This window comes from Octodon degus, unplaced genomic scaffold (assembly GCF_000260255.1).
Source record: "Octodon degus isolate 3935 unplaced genomic scaffold, OctDeg1.0 scaffold00048, whole genome shotgun sequence".
Classification (NCBI taxonomy): Eukaryota; Metazoa; Chordata; class Mammalia; order Rodentia; family Octodontidae; genus Octodon; species Octodon degus.
This window is the reverse complement of record NW_004524624.1, coordinates 13,572,518-13,592,408: the sequence shown is the minus strand read 5'-3', so window position 1 is coordinate 13,592,408 and position 19,891 is coordinate 13,572,518. Positions and strand designations below refer to the sequence as shown.

The 19,891-nt window shown below is 34.8% G+C and overlaps 1 protein-coding gene across 6 annotated transcripts in view; it reads right to left on the bottom strand.

Moving 5' to 3' along the window:
• Positions 1-609: 609 nt before the first annotated feature.
• Positions 610-19,891, bottom strand: part of Ccdc85a (coiled-coil domain containing 85A) — a 205,367-nt gene continuing 186,085 nt past the window's right edge. For 2 of the 6 annotated variants that reach the window (XM_023716526.1, XM_004632442.2), the window contains one exon: positions 610-2,432. In XM_023716526.1, coding sequence (XP_023572294.1) covers positions 2,383-2,432 — 50 coding nt within the window. In that variant the 3' untranslated portion in view covers positions 610-2,382. Of the gene's footprint in view, positions 2,433-7,324; positions 7,424-10,770; positions 10,891-14,003; positions 14,139-19,891 lie in introns of all 6 variants that reach the window. The other 4 variants (XM_023716527.1, XM_023716525.1, XM_023716528.1 and 1 more) reach the window with 4 other exon arrangements.

Sequence of the window (19,891 nt, the reverse complement as noted above, 5' to 3'; positions counted from 1 at the left end):
GCAGGGACCAGGATCAATCCCCGGTCCAGCATGCCATGCCGGCCCCACCCCTGTGGTACGCTGAGCTGGTGAATGAGTCCAGGTGTGGTGGTGCATGCCTGTAATGTCAGCACTGGGGAGGCTGAAAACAGAAGGATCACTATGAGTCCTAAATGCATAATGAGACCCTATACCAAATACATAAATGAAAAAATTAAAATTAAAAAATAAATCTATATGAATTAAAAGAATGATAATGTTGCACAATAGAAGCCAATTTTAAAAAATTCTTGACTATCACTATCATCCTAACATTCTAACTTTATTAAATAGACAAGAGTGCAAATTGAGAAATCTGAATATCAAATCTATCTGTAAGAATATTTAAACCATTGCTTTGTTTTATGTTTAAGATAGTGAATTATCTGTATTATTATTAGCACCATTACGCAGGAACATATTTAGTGACTATTAGAAATCTGGGGGCTGGGGAGATGGCTCACTAGAATAAGTGCTTGCCTGCCAAGTGCAAGGGCCTGAGTTCAACCCCCCGTTCCCCCAAAAAAAAAAAAAAAAAAAAGAAATCTGCTCAATTAAGAAAAAACACTTTGAGTTAACACACTGTGAGATTAAATAATTTATTATCATTTCTAAGATGAACACATATACTTAATACTCAGTTTTATGTGGAACTTTAAAAAAATAGTTTTAATACAGTATCAAAATTTACACAAGTATGTTTGTCAAATACCAGTGTCCCTTGAATTAGCTTCTGCAGAATCTGCTGCAGGCACAAAAACTTGCTTTAAACATCGCCAAGTGCAGGAATGCAACAACTTAAAGATGAACATTCTCCTATGAGAAAAGGTGTAAAGATAGCAATTTTCTTTTACAGAATAATAACATTTAAAAATATAACATTTAAAAAGAAACAGAGGCTTACACTGTAATCCAGTCAGTATAATTAGAGATAATCTTACAGTAAATTAATTCATAAACATTTTCTGAAAATAGAGGGCTAGTTTTTCATCACAATTACATTTCAAAAGAGCAAAGCAAAATTCTTTCATATTGTCCCACCACTGACAATTAATATACTGTGTAATGAACCTATTTCAAAAAGAACAAGAAGGAATATTTTCTGTGAATCAAATCTCAGTAATTTAGAAGACATCAGAAAACTGGGAATTGTTGCATCCCTACTTTTAAAATCTTAAACTACAGTAAAAACATAGCATTCTGTCACAGGCTTGTACATTCATACAAGAAACTATCATTGCATTAGATAAACACAAAATACCTATCATAGCATTTCCAATACACACATTCTAATATTATATGTATATACCAAAAATAAGGAAAAAAACTAAGCAAAGCTAGCACACCTCTTTTTCAAACTTCAAGCAATCTGAACAAGAACCTTTAATCTCAGTAATGAAGGACATGCGTTAGTTTCATAAAACATTAAACAGCTGCAGTAGGCAAAGAAAGCTTTATTCATAAATGCAGTGCAATATTTTAAAGTTTACATAAAGTTTATTAAATATACAGCATGTCTAGAAACTAAATTGTATAAATTAATATCTAACAGCTCTAATCACTTAGAAAAATTATATTTGCTTGTCTTTTAGTTGAAATTGATACACTGAATAACTGTGGAGGTTGATATGTCCCTAAGTGTTCCTCTATGAGTAACTCATCAAGATTAAAGAAAAGATACTTATTTTCAATAACTGAAATAAATGATACTCTCTGAATAAGCACTTTACAAAGTCTTGCTACTCTTCAAGCTGGTAATAGAATTTACGTGGTATTTTTAGCACCTCAAAAGTCAAAACAAAAGCCCAGAAACCATACCTCTTATATCTCAATTAATTATGAATCAGGAACTAATATATTCTTCAATGAAGCATAAGAGGCAATTGCCCAGCTCTCAACCCCAGGGAACTGGAAATCATCTCTTCATCTCTTCAGTACTACATGGTAAAAGTTTCCACCACTATATGGAACAAGTCAACTCTATCAAAACCACTGAATCGCTAATGGACACTTCCAACCATGCAGATTTCCCAATTATAATCTTAGATGTGGGAAGTTAAAACACTTTAGTTCTAATGAAAACACTGATACCAAATGGTGATTATTCAGCACTACCTTGTTGAGATTAACTGTTTTGGACATGGAAGTGAGACACAAGAGTATCAACATGATATCTAGAAGGTTTGGAGGAGATGTGTGCAGTGTACAGTCCATGTTATTCCAGCAGTCCAGGTCTGTGGAAACATATACTCTTTTATTTTTCTTCTTTTTTCCTTCTCTTTCCCTCTGGCAGTGGGGATGTCAAGTTTGAAAAAGAATGCTTCTCACATTGGTCCTTTGTACTGGTTTCCTGATAGATGCTGCCTAATTCCAGGACATGAACCGGCAGCATCTCCAAGTTTCCTCCACACAACCTTTTAAATAAAAGAAAAATAAAGAGTAAGCAATCTTGACTTCTTTTCAGAAAAGATTTGTGGGTTTTAAGGGGAAGCTATGAGAGAGGCAAAGATGTATACAGAGACAGGAGACAAAATATCCACATGAATGAATTCAGACACAAAATAAAACACAATGACAAGCTTCTGATCAAAAGAACCACTCTGCAGAGGGGACTACTACACCTTGGCAGCCACCAGGGGCTAAATGAAAGAATGATGTGCCAACCTACTCTAGTTACCTGAGTGGTCCTCAAATCTGGCTGCATATGAAGCACTTGGATTCATAAACAGAAACTTTCTGCTTTAGAAATTCTGATTTTATTGTCACGGGCAATTGTATTTCTTAGAAAGCTTCCTAAGTGATTCTAATGTGTAGACTGAATGAAGAGACCTTTAACAAGAATATTCTTATCTCCACATCACACATGAAATGTCTAATTCACCTAGGAAAATGAAGAAGTTTTTGGCCTCTAGCTATACAAACAATGAGCTGGTAGTCTTAAATCTGCTAATCAATCTCCCTAAATGTCTCTACAGAGTGAGGCCTACAGTGGTCACAAGTCTTAACTACTAAACAATTTTCTCATATTTGTAAAATAAAGCACCAGAATATAGAAAAAAATGTAAAAATAAATTTCAGAATCTTTGAAAGAGATACAACCTGTTAAATTACAACTTGTTAAAAACTGGGCTACTTCAGAGGGATGTTAAGAAAAGGTGAGATCAAGAACAATTTAAGTATAAACAAAAACTTTGGAAGTCACAAATGATATACCAATATACTAATAATGATTAGAATAGGTACACATGTGATGACAGCCATAACCCTCCCACACTGTTTCACTAGAACTATGTTAGATGAATTTCATAATAATTTATAATGCTCTATCATGAATTTAAGAAGCTGCCCATTAATTATTCAGATTGCAGTATTTTTAATTTGTGTTTTCCTTTTAAATAGAGATGGAAACTCCAGAGTAACCCAATATCATTCATAGCAATACATAGAATATAAGACTCTGTCTATCATCATTTCTAAGCCAAATGAGTTATTACGTCTTTTTCAGAAGACATCACCACATAGTAAAATGTCCTGGCGTACTCAAGGAGAGTTGCAATTATTGTCTTTGAATGTTTAGAAAAGAGTTTCATATCAATAAATAACTCAAATTAAACAAATCAAGTTAGAAAAGTCTCTTAATAAATTGACTAAAAAGGTACAAGTACTGAATCAAGAAGCCGAAAGTATGGCTGTTCACTTTCCAGTGTGTAAGTACAATTATGTCTATCCAGAATGTCAGAACAACTATTTTGGAGACAAGGTAGATATGAAGGCCTCAGATGGATCAGAGACCCTAAACATGGGTTAAAACTAAAAAATGCAACACCTCTCTTTAATTATTCAGATGTGGAACACAATGAGCATTCGTCAAGGTATTATAATATAATGAAAGAAAACTCTCTCAGAAGGCAGAATCTGAAATAAACCACTTATCCATAGTGAACACAGGAATAGGACTAAATAACTAGGAAACACAATAGCAGTGTGTTTGAGATTGTGAGTGAAATGACCAGTATTTCAACCACTGTCTGGAAATGCTATAAGAGCTAAATAGATAATCCCAAAATAAAAAAAATAGATTCTAAAGAAAGATAGATGTATTAATTTATTTTTTCAGTACCAGGGATTCAACTCGGGACCCTGTGCTTGCCAGGCAAGCACTTACTCCACTGAGCTATCTCCCCGACCCAACAGATGTATTAATTTTTAATGGGAAAGTTATTTATCTCTGAAAGAGATTAATTGCCTGAATGTTTACTAACATGGTGGTGCTATGAATACTAATCTTTTCACTGCATAGATGTCAATAACTTCTCTCCATAAGAAACACCAAGAAGTATGGAAAAACTTCATTACCCCAGATTCTATCTGAGTCTTATAACTGATCTTACATCAGGAGAAACTGTTACATCCCTGTGATACTATTATAAAAACATGCATTTGCTCCAATAGGAATGACAGCTTCATAATCTTCACTAGTTTCTAAGAAATTACTTATCTGTAAAACATCTTGTAATTTGTATATCTCTTTATTCTCCAATATTCACTGTGTACTTTTGATGGCTATAATTTCTAATGGTGAAGCCGATATTATTTTAAATCAACACTTCTTTTCTTTGACTTTAAATTATTTTCAAATATGTGTTCTTAAGAATTAGATCTAAAAATACCCCCCAAAGAATCAGATCTAAAGGGCCAGGGAGATAGCTCAGTAGAATTAAGTGCCTGCCTGGCAAGCACAGGGTCCTAAGTTCAATCCTTGGTACTGAAAAAAAAAAAAAGAATCAGATCTAAGCCAGTGTGCAATTTTTTCTCAAATTCTAGAAATTAAAAACAAAAGTACACCTTAGATACCTTAGGAAACTTTTAAAAGTTAACAGGAGGATAAGATTTTTGGGTTTCTCAAAGTATCCTGCATGATAAAAAAAAAAAAAACCCAACACTATATGGTGCCTTTTGAAACATTTTTGAAAATACAGTAAAATAACAAAATAAAGAAAAAGTTAATCAACATCCACTGTCGTAGTGGATTTCTTCTAAGACTAAAGAAATGAATTTTGTAAACATTGAGTTCTTTCATGAAGGAAGGGGGGAAAGCAGAAAAAGAGGGCAAAACCCAATTTTGGCATTTCTTTACAGAAATTCTGACATTAAATACAATGGAGACATGAACCTATATCTACAAGACAGGGTAGTTTTAATTTTATAGGAAAGAATTTGAAATTCTCCAGGTTTATTACAGTTTACAAACATGACAGATGTCCTCAAAGGTCTAAGTTTACTCTTTTTTTAAAAAAAAAATTATTTTATTTATATGTGTGTGTGTGTGTGTGTGTGTGTGTGTGTGTGTGTGTGGCCAGCTCAGCCCACCAGGGGGCGGGGCTGGCTGGCATGTGATGCTGGGTGATTGAACCGCGGTCCCTGTGCTTTGCTAAGCTTGTTCTAAGTAGGTGCCTTAGACCACTGAGCCATCTCACCAGCCCTAAGTTTACTCTTGACTTCAGTGTTCATTAGAAAAAAGGTTGAGCAAATAGCTTAATTTCTAAATCTTAATTCCTTAAAACATAAAATGTGAATGTTGGGTTTCGTATAGGGGTTCATATCAAATCTCTTGTTGTAAGATGTTTTAAAATATCAGATATTTAATTACAAAGGAGCTTCACACATTCCTCTTTGGAGACTCACCTCTGTGATCCCTTCTAGTTCTACACTTTGCATTATTTGCATTTTATTTCTTTTTAAAAATTTATTTTTATTTGTTTATTTGATACAGGGTCTTGCTATGCAGTTCCGATTCATAGTGATTCTTCTGTCTCAGCCTCCCCAGAGCTGAGGTTACATGTGTGCCCCATCATGCCCGGTTTCTGGGCCAGCACAGCATGCAGTGCTGGGGATCAAACTCAGGTCCTTGAGCATGCCAAGCAGGCACTTAGACCACTGAGCTATTTCCCCAGCCCTAAGTTTTATTGCTCATTCCAAAGTTTCACAAATTGTCTCTCAGGTATGTGGCTCAAAATTTTAAATGTATCAAAAGAAATTATTAAAATTGAAAATCTCTAGCACAAGTTGAAAAGCTACAACAGGTGAAAAGTATGTAAGTAGAAAATGGTGACATCTAGAACCAGTGACCTTTTAAAAACAGACAACAATCAATGTTCATGAAAGAAAACAGCTTGGTAAGGGTTGCAAAAGAAAAAGCAGCCACAACACAGGTAAGCAGGAAGCCAGCCCCACACCACCCCCAGCACATGTAAAAAATTCCAATAAACTTAGGCTACATTTACTGGGTTCTAGAAACATCTCGAGGAGGTGGATGAGGATATGAGAATATCTAGTCCTAATAGCTCTAAACCTAAGAGGTATTTCTAGAAGCACATTTTCTAGATTAATGGAGAAAAGAATATAAGGATAAAAGTATATTACAAAGCCAATTAAAATTAGCGCTTCTTATAACTAGTCCTTAAACCTGATTTCTTATCTTTAACAAATGGCTTCCTCTATGATATCCCATTTGGCTCTTTAAAGTCTCATAAACTATATTCTTGATTAAATGCTTTATCCCATGCATATTACTACAAATTTAAAATTTAGTGAAAATCCAAACCATGTTAATAATTACATTGGATAGATGCCATAAAAATATTATAATTTTTAAAATTTAAAAATTTTTCTCTCTACTTTATGAACAAACTGTCACTAATCTAACTATCCCTTAGCTTCCTGTCAGTCTCACCTCAACTACTCTGAGTTATGTTAACTAGTGAGAAGCCAAGAGAATTCTTTTCATGACATGAAGTATACATTTCATGTTTGAAGAACTAAGCAAATGTAACCTAGGAAGGCAGTGATATTTTCTAAGAATAATCACACATAAATCTTAAGTCTGCAATAGATTTTTAAACACTAAGTTTTAAATGTCTTACAAGTAAGAGACAAAGCTCATTTAATTTATCAAAATTAGCAACTTTTTTATAATAAATTAGAGAAGCTCACTGATCATTCTGAAATACAATTGACTTATTTTAATCTGATTTCTCATGTTATGGTCCTAGTGATTGAATCCAGGACCTCACACATGCTAGGTAAACATTATTATACCGAGTTACCGCCCCAGCCCTCTGATAGTGGGTTAATAAGCCTGCAATAAAAATATACTGAAGGCAAAAAACAAGGACAGTTTTGTGGGGTTTTTTTCTTCATATAGTAGAGGCATTTGGTTCACACTTTCAAAGGAGGTCTTAGAGCTGTAACTAAGCTATGATGAGACTTTCAACACAGAATATGAAATAAAGCGCATCAAACTTACATTGCACATTTCTCTGACTATAGCTTTTTCTGTCTCACTAAGGTCATGTTCATACTCTTTACCCTGTTGACGATCTATAGTTTCCTGAACATCCAAGACCTGGATTTGTTGAAAAAGAAAAGCAAATTTCACACAGGAAAAAAAAAAAACTTGTTAGTTATGATAAAACCATTAAGGAGCTCCATTTTTTAAAAACCTTTGTCTGCATATTAGAATGGATTAAAATACAGCAAAAATCTTTATAAAATAGTTTATTGTCCTGAAACCTATCTAAAATAAATTCTACTTGATTTCAAGCTGTCATTGAAAGAAACCCATTGTATCATTAGCAGTTGAGTTTACTAATGTCTAAAATAATTAGATACACTTAAAAGATAACCTAATGTTCTGAATCATTTGGAGACAGTCCATAATCATTTGGAGACAGTCCATAATTCTTGGTCTACTTTAATAGTGATCAATATAATTATATGCCAAACAGCCCAAATGATATGTAGATATAGCCATAGAAAAGATAAACAAAAAAAGACTATGAACATAGGACTGACTCACACATCTGGCCTGGATGTTCCTAGTGGCTACAAAAAGACTTTGGTGATTTCTCTTTGGTAGTAGCAAAGAAAAACACTGCCTCCTTACAATGGAAGCCTTTTGAGCAACACTTCATTTTTCATTAGTGAAATGTCCAGTTAAGAAATTCTTCAAACAGTTTTATAGGCCTATGTTTCCAAGTCTCTAAATTATCCCTAAATGCATTGAACCATTTCTTTAATAACATCAAAGTTTTCATATGGATAGGTTTTACAATACAAAGAGAAACAAAACTTTGGGTTTGAATTGTTTATTATTTTTTTCTTTATATCAATTTACCAACCAAACCAGCAAGGTAACATAAAATCTGTTTTTCCTAAATACTCCCAGAGAATCCATGCTGCACTGTATCACTGATAAATTCTTTGCTTCCATTTGGGCACGGTTAGTACGCATGGCTACATCTACAGGAGCACCAAAGAACAGGTGGGAAAATCATGCCAGATATATAGATCATAGCTGAAACTATTATGTAATCTTGTAATAAGTAGTCTAATTTACACATTATCTTACTGTTGATCTCAAACTCCTTACTAGATAGATAGCACTTGTCAAAGTCCTAATGACTCACCTCATACTGAACTCACATTTTTTACATACTTAGGGAAGTCGTTGACTGTGTGCACTACACAGTCAAGGAACAAAGAACCCCTTGAACAAGTTCATCTGCCCACAAATTTAATCTATCCTGGAGAAGTATACTTCACTTCAGTTAATTTCTACTAAATGAAATGAAGCATCAATGAGTAAAACAATCAAGAAGTTTAAAGTCAGAGAAATACAATGTCATGATGAAGGGACTCACTTTTCAGACTGATTTTTAACAGTTCCCTACAAACCATGACTACAGAGTTCATTAGAGCCATCAGAAAGTGAGAAACAGAGCCAGTGCACTGATTACTCTCTTTAGGGCAGAAAAGTCTTGCAGCACAACAAGCAGCCACTTTTCTGACCACCGAGCTCTTGTTAACATTCTCCAAAGACTGTGGTGCAGACTTCTGTTTTAGTACACAGCTAGCTGATGAAAGCAGACATATTTTATATTCAAAGGCCTCTAGTTGTCCAGTAATGATGCTTCAGCTGTTCACTGTCACTCATCTGCCAAACAAGCACATTAATATGCTCCGATTGTAACAATAGCATCCTCTCTTGAGAGAAAATTTAACATAAAAATTAGAGAAGGAATTCAGAAAAATTAAGGAGCCCTTTCCTTCCTTTGAGGCCATACTAATAGCTACTGCATTGAGAAATAAGGGAAAAGATTTCAATATGCTACTATGAATGTGCCAGTATATACCTACTATGTTGATAGTACTCAAATACCACTAAGCATCTAAAAAGGCAACAAGCTGAATTGTTTTCAATTGGGAGTAGCAAGGTAAGGTACTGCTTTCAGTTGTGCAGCACTAAAATGCTACAAAACTAAAGTTAATCTCTTTACAATTGCTAGGGCCTGACACATTTTCAGTTCATTCAAACGCTACTGCAGAGAGCAAAATGATCTTCAAGCAATAAGCCAGTTCCTACTAGGTGTAGGCCAGGGTCCCTCATGCCTTCCTATGCATTGCCCTCATTGTTCACTCTGTGAATGATCCCAACCAAGACGGGAACTCTCCCATGTATTGTTCATGGCGACAGCAGCAGATCTGCTCTTTCTCATCCAGTCAGTATGGGTGTGTAAAGAGAAAACTCAACTTTCTACAAGCTAAAGCAAACTCTATTGAGATGACTAAATCTTTGGCCAAAACTAAATCATTGCAAAAGCAAACATTTCAAGGTTATTATCTAATTATGTGTGTCATGGAAAGTGGAAGGTGTGACCTATTTCAACAGTGTACACCTTCAGTCTGATGATGAATCATGTAAGGTGAAGTAATTTTAACTAACGCTGGGTAACTTATGGAGCATAAACAGAACTGAAGCTGTCTGCCTACTTTTTCTAACTACTGGTTCAATCAAGACTTCATAGGAATGGTACCTATAGCCATATAATTATGTGTTTAATATATTTGAATTGATAAAATGTCAAGGTGGTATCTTAATTTTTAGATGATTTTTATTTCTGCATCAATTTCTTAAGTAAATATTTACATTACTAAATATTAATTTTACTTATGATGCTTACTTACTGATTTATCTAACTGGAAAGCTCCTTATTATTTACTTTTTATTTTATTTTATTTTTGTATCAGGGACTGAAATCAGAACCTTGCACTTGCCAAGCAGTCACTTAAGCCACTGAGCTATCTCCTCAGGCTTATTGTTTAAATATGATAAATTTTCCCAGTTTTAAGTTATTGTAAAATCTGAAGTAAAATTTTTAAAAATTAATTAACTTTATATTTTGAAACATATATCTATTTTCTAACTGCAGTTTGAAGACCTAATTTCCACTTACTACATGAAAAAGATTATTTATTTCAATGCCTTCTTTTCATTGATTTCCATGTTCTCAATTGCATTATAAAAGTAAAAATATGGCAGTCTTCATTTTTACAAACTATTAATTCTTTATACTTAAAGACATCCATGTTACAAACACTGCACATACAATAGCTATAACAATATTTTACACATATGAATATACATGCACAACAGACTTCAACTTTGATGCAGAGAGATATGAATCACATTACTCAAAACAAAATGATAAGTTTCAACCATAAGTACTCAAACCCATTGTTAGCTTAAAACTTGAAAATCGTACTTCAAAAATTAAGATTAAAAGTTTTACCATGAAGGGTAAAAAAATAAAGTATCTATGGTTAAAGCAAGACTGTGAGAACTACCGGACTACAGCAAACAAGTCACACACAACTGAAGTTCTGGATAAAGGGTTGCACACGGTTGGTTACCTTAAGAGAATGTACCACAGGTTCAGGCTGCTGAGAAGGTGTGGTATGTCCACTGAAGCTAGCTGGAGAGTTGGGTGAACTGTTACTCCCATCAGCCCCTGATGACAACCTAAAAGAACCCTTAGTAGAAAATCAACAACTTTGTTATTAAAACAAAAGTCGTTTATAACTACATAGATGTCATTCAATATTCAACTTCACTGCCAAGTGAGAATTAGTCATCTTGATACTTTGTTTCTAGCCTAGCCTAAAATGCTATCAACACTTTAAGTTGATATTGTTAACATTTCAAGTTAACATTGTTAACTTGAAGCACCTTTAACCAAGAGTCATTCATACACATGTCCTACACATGTCATCTCTGATATACCAAAGACACTAATGCCCTCCAGGGAATGGCCATTAAAAACCATTTCAAACATAATTTTGAAACTTAAAATACTCAAGAACAGGGAATTCATGAGTTACTCCCCAGCTGAGTTCAACATGCTTGCTCAGCAGGTCAGACACCACATTCTGTATGTCTCAGAAAATACAGGCATATAGCTTTTTTGCATTGGAGAAAGTGTTTCTTATAAACCCTTCTTTAGGGGAAACACCTATGGTACAGTATTTTCAGAAGAAATTTTACCAAATTCAATGTTTTCTTTCACAAATAATTCCCTTGTTTTCTAGCCTTAAGAAAAGGAAACTAAAATAGATGTAACTTTACATATCTTAAGTGATTCTTCAACACGATTGGTTGGAAATCAGAATCTGGGCATGATTAATTAGTCCTGTGTAAGTCACAGTATCTGTATAAGAACTGGGAATTTCTCCCTAGGGTTCTGCAGTTTTTAAAAAAAAAACAGTGCTTAGGAACAGTTATCCACTTTCCTAAAAAAAGCAGAAATGGGAATTTTTCCAAATCTCCTTCTAAACAGATCATTACCCTCAGAGAAAATGAAAAATTTAATTTTTGCCTATCAACAAACATACTGATTTTACCATATCTAATAGATCAGTCATTGCTCCATTTAAATTGGTGCCATCAATCAAATTCCCTCTGTAGGGGCCACCATCAGTGTATCCTATGTGAATTCATAAAAGAGAGATAGCAGTGGTTTGGGAAATTAAATTCCACAATCTCCAAAGGAGAGTTCTGATAATTTGGAATTTTTAGGGATGGGACACAAAAACTTATCAGTGCCTCAGCCATAGTGTGGGTTGTGTTTCCCGGTGCTGTTTACAGAGAAGTTAATGACTCACTGGTTTTTACAAATGATTCTTATTTATGCAATTTAATCTACCTTTCCGCTCCCCTATCACTTCTTCCTAGGACCTTGACAACTGCCCTGGCCTCCATGTAAACCTGTTAAGACTACTTTCCTTTTCCTGCTCAAAAAGTTGTACCAGGTCTTGTCCCCATTCACTCTAGTAAAAATAAAGAGAAAAAAATGAACTATAACATATAGGTAACTTCCTCAGCTTCTGTCTTCCAAGACTTAAGTTAAAAGGAGATAATGAAACAGGTCTGTCAAATATAAAAGCCCCACTCCTCTGGAAAGTGAAATTATAAAATCTATTAACCTATACTTAAAATTCAGATCAAATCAGACATAATAATTCCTGATACAAATAATAGAAGGCAAATTAGTTGAAGTTTAAAGGTGGTTAAGGGGCACATGCCCCCAAATTTTAGACAGCATCCTCCTCAGTAGCAATCAAATGGTTCCAAAGCTATGAAGCTATAATGGAAAGTCTTCTTCTAAATAACTCTGCTCCTCTGCTGTTCTCTTCCTTTCCTGGTACCAGCCTCAGGAACTCCTTTGATATTATAGAGTTCGCTTCATCTCCCATGAAGGATTCAGCATGCACAGTGCCATTTTTCTTCTAATGGGTGATCTAATCTGGCAGGTTAAGATCTTCCCATTGTGGGATTCCTTTCTGCCAGCTCATCCTTTCAAAATTTTTCTGCCCAGTTTTTCTGTTTCAAAGGATCTTTTTCCCCAAATTTGGGAAAATAAAAGAGAGGCATATTAATGTTGGTATAATTTTGCAATCTAAACTTGGATTAAGAATTAATAGCATTCTCACACTAAATCTTCTGGACTATTTAAACACTGTCAAGGCAAATCCTGTTCTGGGCATATCTTTTCAGAAACAAACACCCTTATAAAAGCACTTTCCTTAAGGGGAAAAAAAAGCCACATGGCCTATAGTATTCCACCAGAGTAGGGTAGAGGAGATGACATTTCTTTCTGAGCTTCAAGTTCAAATTAGCTTTGAACCATGGACTAGTAATCAATCAGAAAACGAGAATTCATGGGGCTTTTGGGGTTTTTGTTTGTTTGTTTTGATCTTTGAATCAAACTCAGCACCTTGCTCTTGCCAGGCTGGCATTGTGACACTGAGCTATATCACTGGCCCCTGAAGGTTCATGTTTTATGTGTTTTTTAAAAAAATATATGAAGCTATAAAGATGACTCAATACCTGGTAAAAGTCAGTAACAATATGATAGTCTTCAAGATTATAATATCAGAATCAAGCAACTCATTCTCTCTCATCTAGAACTATAAAAGATTAGCTTTCATTGTAATTAGTAGAATAAAACCAGTTGACCAATACATAGGCACTAATTAATTTTTAAAATATACTAGTGAGTGACAAGCTAGTGTAGAAATGATACTAAATAGTGCCTTGGAGCATATTTCAATAAAATTATGACCACTTATTTAAATGGTACTTGATTGGCTTAGAAGGGAGGGAATTTCAAAAAATAGAAAATCTTAAAACTGGAAAGCGATTCTTAGCCTGACTTGTTTTCAAGCTCCACATGAATACACAGGGTAGATACACAGTGCATGCACCGCGGCTCAGGCAGCAGTCAGTCGGAAAGGGGAGTGAGGAATTTCTGGGATGTCCTAGAGACATGTGACGGCGTTAGTTCATTTTTCAGAGCCAGTGATCTCTGACACTTCTTTTCATGAAAGGTCCAGGATACCTTCATTCATTTATTTCCATTTGGACTTGCTCAATATTCACCCTCACATTAAAGATGGAAAAAAACACTGCAGACCATAAATTTAAGAGGCAACATCTCTACCCCCAGCTTCCCTCCCCAGTTTTAGATAGGCAGCAACCTTATTCCATATAGGACTTTTCCTCTGTCCCCAAGTAAAACTTTTCCTCTAGCAACAGAAGCCACCTGGTTTGCACAGCAAATGCAGCCAGCTGACTTGTCTTCACTCACCGGGAGAGTGGGCAGGCATCGTCCTATTCCTCGGCACCCTTGCCACCACTGCCAGACCCGCCGGGCTCTGGGCCCCCAGCCTTTCTCCACATTTGAGCTGTTTCTAGTTGGAGGTTGCCTTCTATTCTGGGAGGCCTTATATTTGGAACAATATGGTACAATCACTCAGAAAAATACTGTTTCCCAAGTCTCAAGAAAGCAGACAAGAAGCTTAATGAGATGAACCACAATGACCACAATGGCAAGCTACAACATGCACCTACATCTAGGGAAAAAAATAAAAACAACAGTCTGAAGTCGTGTTTTTGTGCTCATACTGATTTCTTTTAGGTGTCTGGCAAAGGTATAACTACATTCTCAATCTAGCAAAAAATAGGTGATCAAGATAAAATTACAGAAAGAACTTGAGGCTATTTAAGCAACTTAATTTCATGGGCTTTACCTGTGAAAAATAAAAATAACATAAATCTTCCAAGTAATTAAACTGCTTAACTTCAGAATTTAACAAAAACTTTATAATTGGAATCACTGTGTTTTTTGTTAAGAAATGCAAGTACGATCTCCACATACACATATCTGAGAATACTCAGAAAAACTGACAATCGAATTTTTTAACAAAATTGCTGCACACTAAAGAGTATGTAATGAGACAAGAGGTCACTACTGCTTTAAACTATTTCACATAAGAAACCTAGATAATTATAAAATTTCTAACAACCAGTAAGCTTCCAAATTCCTCTACTTTTTGGAACTAGAGACAATTCAAATAAAATAGAAAATATGAAAAAAATCCTTCAATTTCAGCTTTTTCCTTGAACAAATTATATAATTCGATTAAAATAACCAGAAGCAAAATGTCCTATCTCAACATGGCTTCCTCTCGCTGAAAATTTCCACCAAGACTTTCGCTAAAGGAACTATGTCCCAAGGAAAGAGAAAACAATAAATGTTGAGGTTAATTTGGAGAAAGTAAAACTGCGAATGCAATTATTCCAAATCATACTGGTCAGATTTTCATTCCTCTTTATCTTTTGGCACCTGAAAACTAAACAGATGCACCCCAGTTTTCAATGAAGGAGGATGAGTGGAGAGTGTCCATCAACTGGGGCTCATAGAACTCTTCTTCTCAAGCTATGAAATTAGCATTACAGCCTATCAAATAAATCACAAGGACTCTTATTTTCACAGAAAAGTATACACGTGCACTGGGGTCACCAGGATTATTTCACTACAGCAACACTGACTTCAACCCTGCTGTTTGGTGGTTTCATATGTAAATGTGCAGTTTCTATCACAAAAGAATCATGCTCAACAGTTTATAGCATGGTCAGCAGATTAGCCTTCCACCTCCATTTGTGTAGCTCTGTTTCTGAGATGCGTATACTGAGTAATGTAAATTTTATATTTACTTTTACAAAAATGGAACTTTATCATCTGGATTTGGTTCTTTTCTATGATTTGTGTGTCTTTCACACCTTATACTTTTTTATTCAAAAACTGAATAAAATGTATAAGAATCCCCACTTTCATTTTTCCTTAATGCCTTTCTAATCTAACAAAAGCTGCTGTCCTACCTGGCCTAAAAGTTATAACCATTTAGAAGTCACACAGGGCTGGTGAGATAGCTCAGTAGTATAAAGCTCCTGCTTAGGCAAGCTTATGCAGGTGCAGAGGACCGCAGTCTGATCCCTGGCACCACATGCCACACCACCCCTGCCTTCAGGATGGGCAGAAAAAAAAAGCCATACAGATACTACATAAAGAAAGCACAATATTTCCTATTTTCAGAAAGTACATACTACAAAAATAATAGCTATACATTTAAGTCTTATTCAAGCTTCCATAGTAATGACATAGTATTAAACTCTCTTATGAAAATGACTTTTTGTTTTCTGAGAAATTTTGCTTTGCCTGTTTTCTTTTCCTGCAGTTTCCTAAAATTTGTAAGAAAGAAGGATCCTACCAGTCCCACAGAAATCTGCATACTTGTTAGCTACTTTACATACAAATTAATAATATAGCTGGCAAATTATGTTAGATACTAAGATTGGTCTACCTTAAATGCTAATAGTAATGCTCCGCAGTAAAGACTGTGAGACGCAAGTGATAGCTTACTAGTGGTTAGTGCATATTAGGGAAATAAAAAATTCTAATGCCACAAACAAACGCCCTTGACCAAGGAACAAAAGTATCCCTTAAAATATATTAGTACTTCTAAACCGTTTATGAAGGGACTGCAAGATCCTCCACAACAGCTGAAATTTCGTACACTTTCTATTATTGTCATTAAAATACTTGACCTCTCCTTCAGATTAAGGGAAGAAAAATAAAGCTATTCAAAAGTTAAAAGATCATCTAAACAAACTGAAAGTGTATTATTTATTTTCTGACAGAGTAAAATTATTATAATGAATTTAAGGCAATCTGGTGAGATGAATGGAAAGTATTGTCATTAAGTTGTCCTTTTTGGTGTTTATTATTGTGTTTCAGTATGACTATTTTTAGTAAAATTACTTTAATTAACAGTCTAAGGTTTCCATTCTCTTGATTTATATTATAGAGTTTTAAAAAAACTATCTTTTTAATGTTGCTGTTACATATGTACCAAAATAAAAAATAGTCTTACATTTTAAGTATTTTTCCTAAGATTTGCAAACAAAAAGATGTATGTACTTTGGAAACCAGAGTGAACACAGATCTTCTTCAGCAAAAGTACCTTCATATTGTTTTCCTATGAGATCCATATAAGTTTTCTCTCCCAAGTAAGAAGATTACACTAAGCACTATCGTAATGCATGAATCTCTACACAGGGTGGCTATGGGTCACATCCAGCCCAGCCTGTTTTCAGCCTGAGTTTTGTGTTCTTTATAGGCAAGAACAATCACTAACAGAACAATCTTCAGAACAGAACAAAAGATACCGGAAATGCCGACATTTGTACCCTCCTTCCTTCAACACTATTTTTCATGAGCTAGTTGCAACAACCACCCAACTTCACAGGGACAAAAGTAACAGTCATATAAACAGAGTCATTGCCTCAGAAAATACAATAATACTTCAATAATCTGGCTGCCGAAATGCGATTTTTGAATTTTATAAAATTATTCAAATTTCAGATGTTATCTTACAAAATTATTATCTATAATTATGGAGCATAAGTCAAAAAGGAAAAGTATACACTTGCCCACACTTTAGGTAGGCAAGCAGTGGGGAAAAGTCAAGAATTAAAAATTGTTGAGTCCCTTTGAAAGTTTCAACATATAGGGCCAGCCAGATAGCTCAGTAGATTAAAGTGCCTGCTTAGGCAGCCACAGCTACCGGGGTTCAGTCCCGGGCACCACAAGCCATGTCAGCCCTGCCCCTGGTGTGCTGAGATGGTGAATAAGACTGGGTGTGGCAGCACATGCCTATAATCCCAACACTTGGGAGGCTGAAAATAGAAGGATCACTACTAGTCTGATCTACATAGTGAGACTCTGTAGCCCCTGTACTAAATACATAAAAAAGTTTCAATATAATATACTATAGTCAATTGTTTTTATGCTCTACAATCCCTATAAATGGGGATATTGTGGGTATTTTGTGGGGAAAAAAAGGCACTTCTGAAATTTGTGAGGAAACAAGAAGTGAAAATCCAGTCTTGGGAGAGAGCCAAAGGGGCTAATCCAGGTCGCACTCTGTAATCACCAGGCAAACCAAAAATGCAAAGATTCCTCTTGGAAGACTGATGGAAAGATCCACCAAGAATGAACTTTTCATTGCAAACCTCAGTAATAAAATATGGAAAGCATAAAGTAATGACTTTTTAAGTTAATAGGAATAGTTAGCACTCACTCTGACTTGGAAATTTGTACCTTGCTGCTTTTGATAGGAAGAAAAGATGGGGAAACAAATTTTCACATGGAATTTTCACAAGCCACAGTCTTTGGTCTGCAGACCATAGAGGGTCACAGTTTGGAGGGTCTTCCAAATTTCTCTGTCCTGATGGGAATCCAATACTACAACAATAACATTTCCCCTCCCAGTTATGACTATTCTAATGATAAATAGCCTCATCTATTTAAGGAAATACAGGATCTTTAAGACCTAACAGTTTCAAAAAATTAAAAAAATAAAAATAAAAAACCTAGCAGTCTCCTTTTCCTTGCTCTCAAAGGCTTATATATGTAAATAAAGAAAACAAAAACTAATTTTATAAAAAATTTGAAACATTTTTACATAGTTGTGTTTCTGTTCTCAAATTTGAATGAATTCAATTCTTCATAGGCATAATGGAAAACACTTTAAAATATCCAACATTATATATTATGTAAAACATACAAGTCTCATAAGGGTGATCACTAGGTGACAATTTTTCCTGAGAGTAATTGTGTTTTCAAAATACTTCGCAACAATGAAAGAGGACTTCAACCATCCCTAAGCTTCTTAAAGAATGTGTGTTTGTGTGTGTGCATATGTGCATACTTGTGTGTCTATCTGTCTATCCACATATATTTCCAACTGAGAAAACTATACTCAATAAAATGATACAATATCCTATAAATGTAGGTTTACCATTTGGTGTAAATTGTGTGAAATGCATTTGTAACGCATTTTAAAGCCTCATCTTGTTCTTTCTAGGAAGCCAGCTATCGAAGCCTGAAGATTGATTAGCTAAAGTGGTTTCCTGTTACTTAAATATGTTTAATTTTTTATAAGCCCTGAAGCTTGGTCAAACTACCATACAGTGCCTCATACCTCATCAGAACACATTTCTAGTTTAAGATGAGGGAATAAATTCAGTCTTTTCTTATTACAGGAAAAAAAATAGATGCTTCATTTAATTTTATAAGGAAAACACAATTTTGTTCAGCTCGGTCATTCTCTATTCTGACATACTGTAAAACTGCTCTAGCACACAAATAGAAGCTCAGGTTGTGAGAAGAGACTTTAAAGGTCACTTTGGCAAACCATCCACCAGATTCCTGTGCATGGATTTGGATGTGCTGGACTTTCTACTTTGTAATCATGTTTTTAGTTGGTTGCAGTCACAGTCCATCTTTCACGTAAATTAACTATAAGATCTATGCAATAATGGCTTAAATATTAAAAAGATAAATTTACTGACTAAACAAACTTTTAAAATTTGTCAAGCATAAAAGACAATCATATGCAAATAAATATAATTCCAATAAATTTTTTGAAAGAGAAATATAGTGAGTTCAAATTATAGATTCTAAAGTAATGTAGATTGAATTCTTAATCTGTCACTTATGAACTTCACTTTTGAGTTTGCTCATCTATAAAATACAGATAATAATGGTACAATGGTACAACCCTCTATAATTTTAGCACTTTTAAGAAAAAGATTTCTCAAAGCATCATCTGGCTTCTATAAGTATAAAATATTTTCTGTCATTATCATGAATATTTTTGTTTTGCTTACCAACATATTTCATAATATTTCATAATTTACTTTCACATGCTTATTGGATATAGCAGCAGTTCTCAACCAGGGGTAATTTGTTTCCCCAGGAGGTACATTTGGTAAAAATATCTACAAACATTTCCAGTTTTTAAAGCTGAGCAGCCTCTACCAGAATTTTTTTTTGGGGGGGGTAGGTCAGATGCCAAGGATGCTGTGAAAATTTGTATTGCACCTGGACAGTCACCTCAAGAGAAAGAATTTTCCAGCTTAAATGTTAATGTTGCTGAAGTTGAGAAATGGATTTAGGAATAGAAAACTGTCCTGGAAAACGTCAAGGTAATACATCTTGTAGATGCTTCATGTGAGAAGTTGCACAGGAGCTTCAAACAACTTAAAGAAAACTCCATCAGCTTTGGCCCTCACGTGGCTTAAGTACAAAGGAATCCATGTTACCATCCATCAATAAGTTGTTTTTTCTAA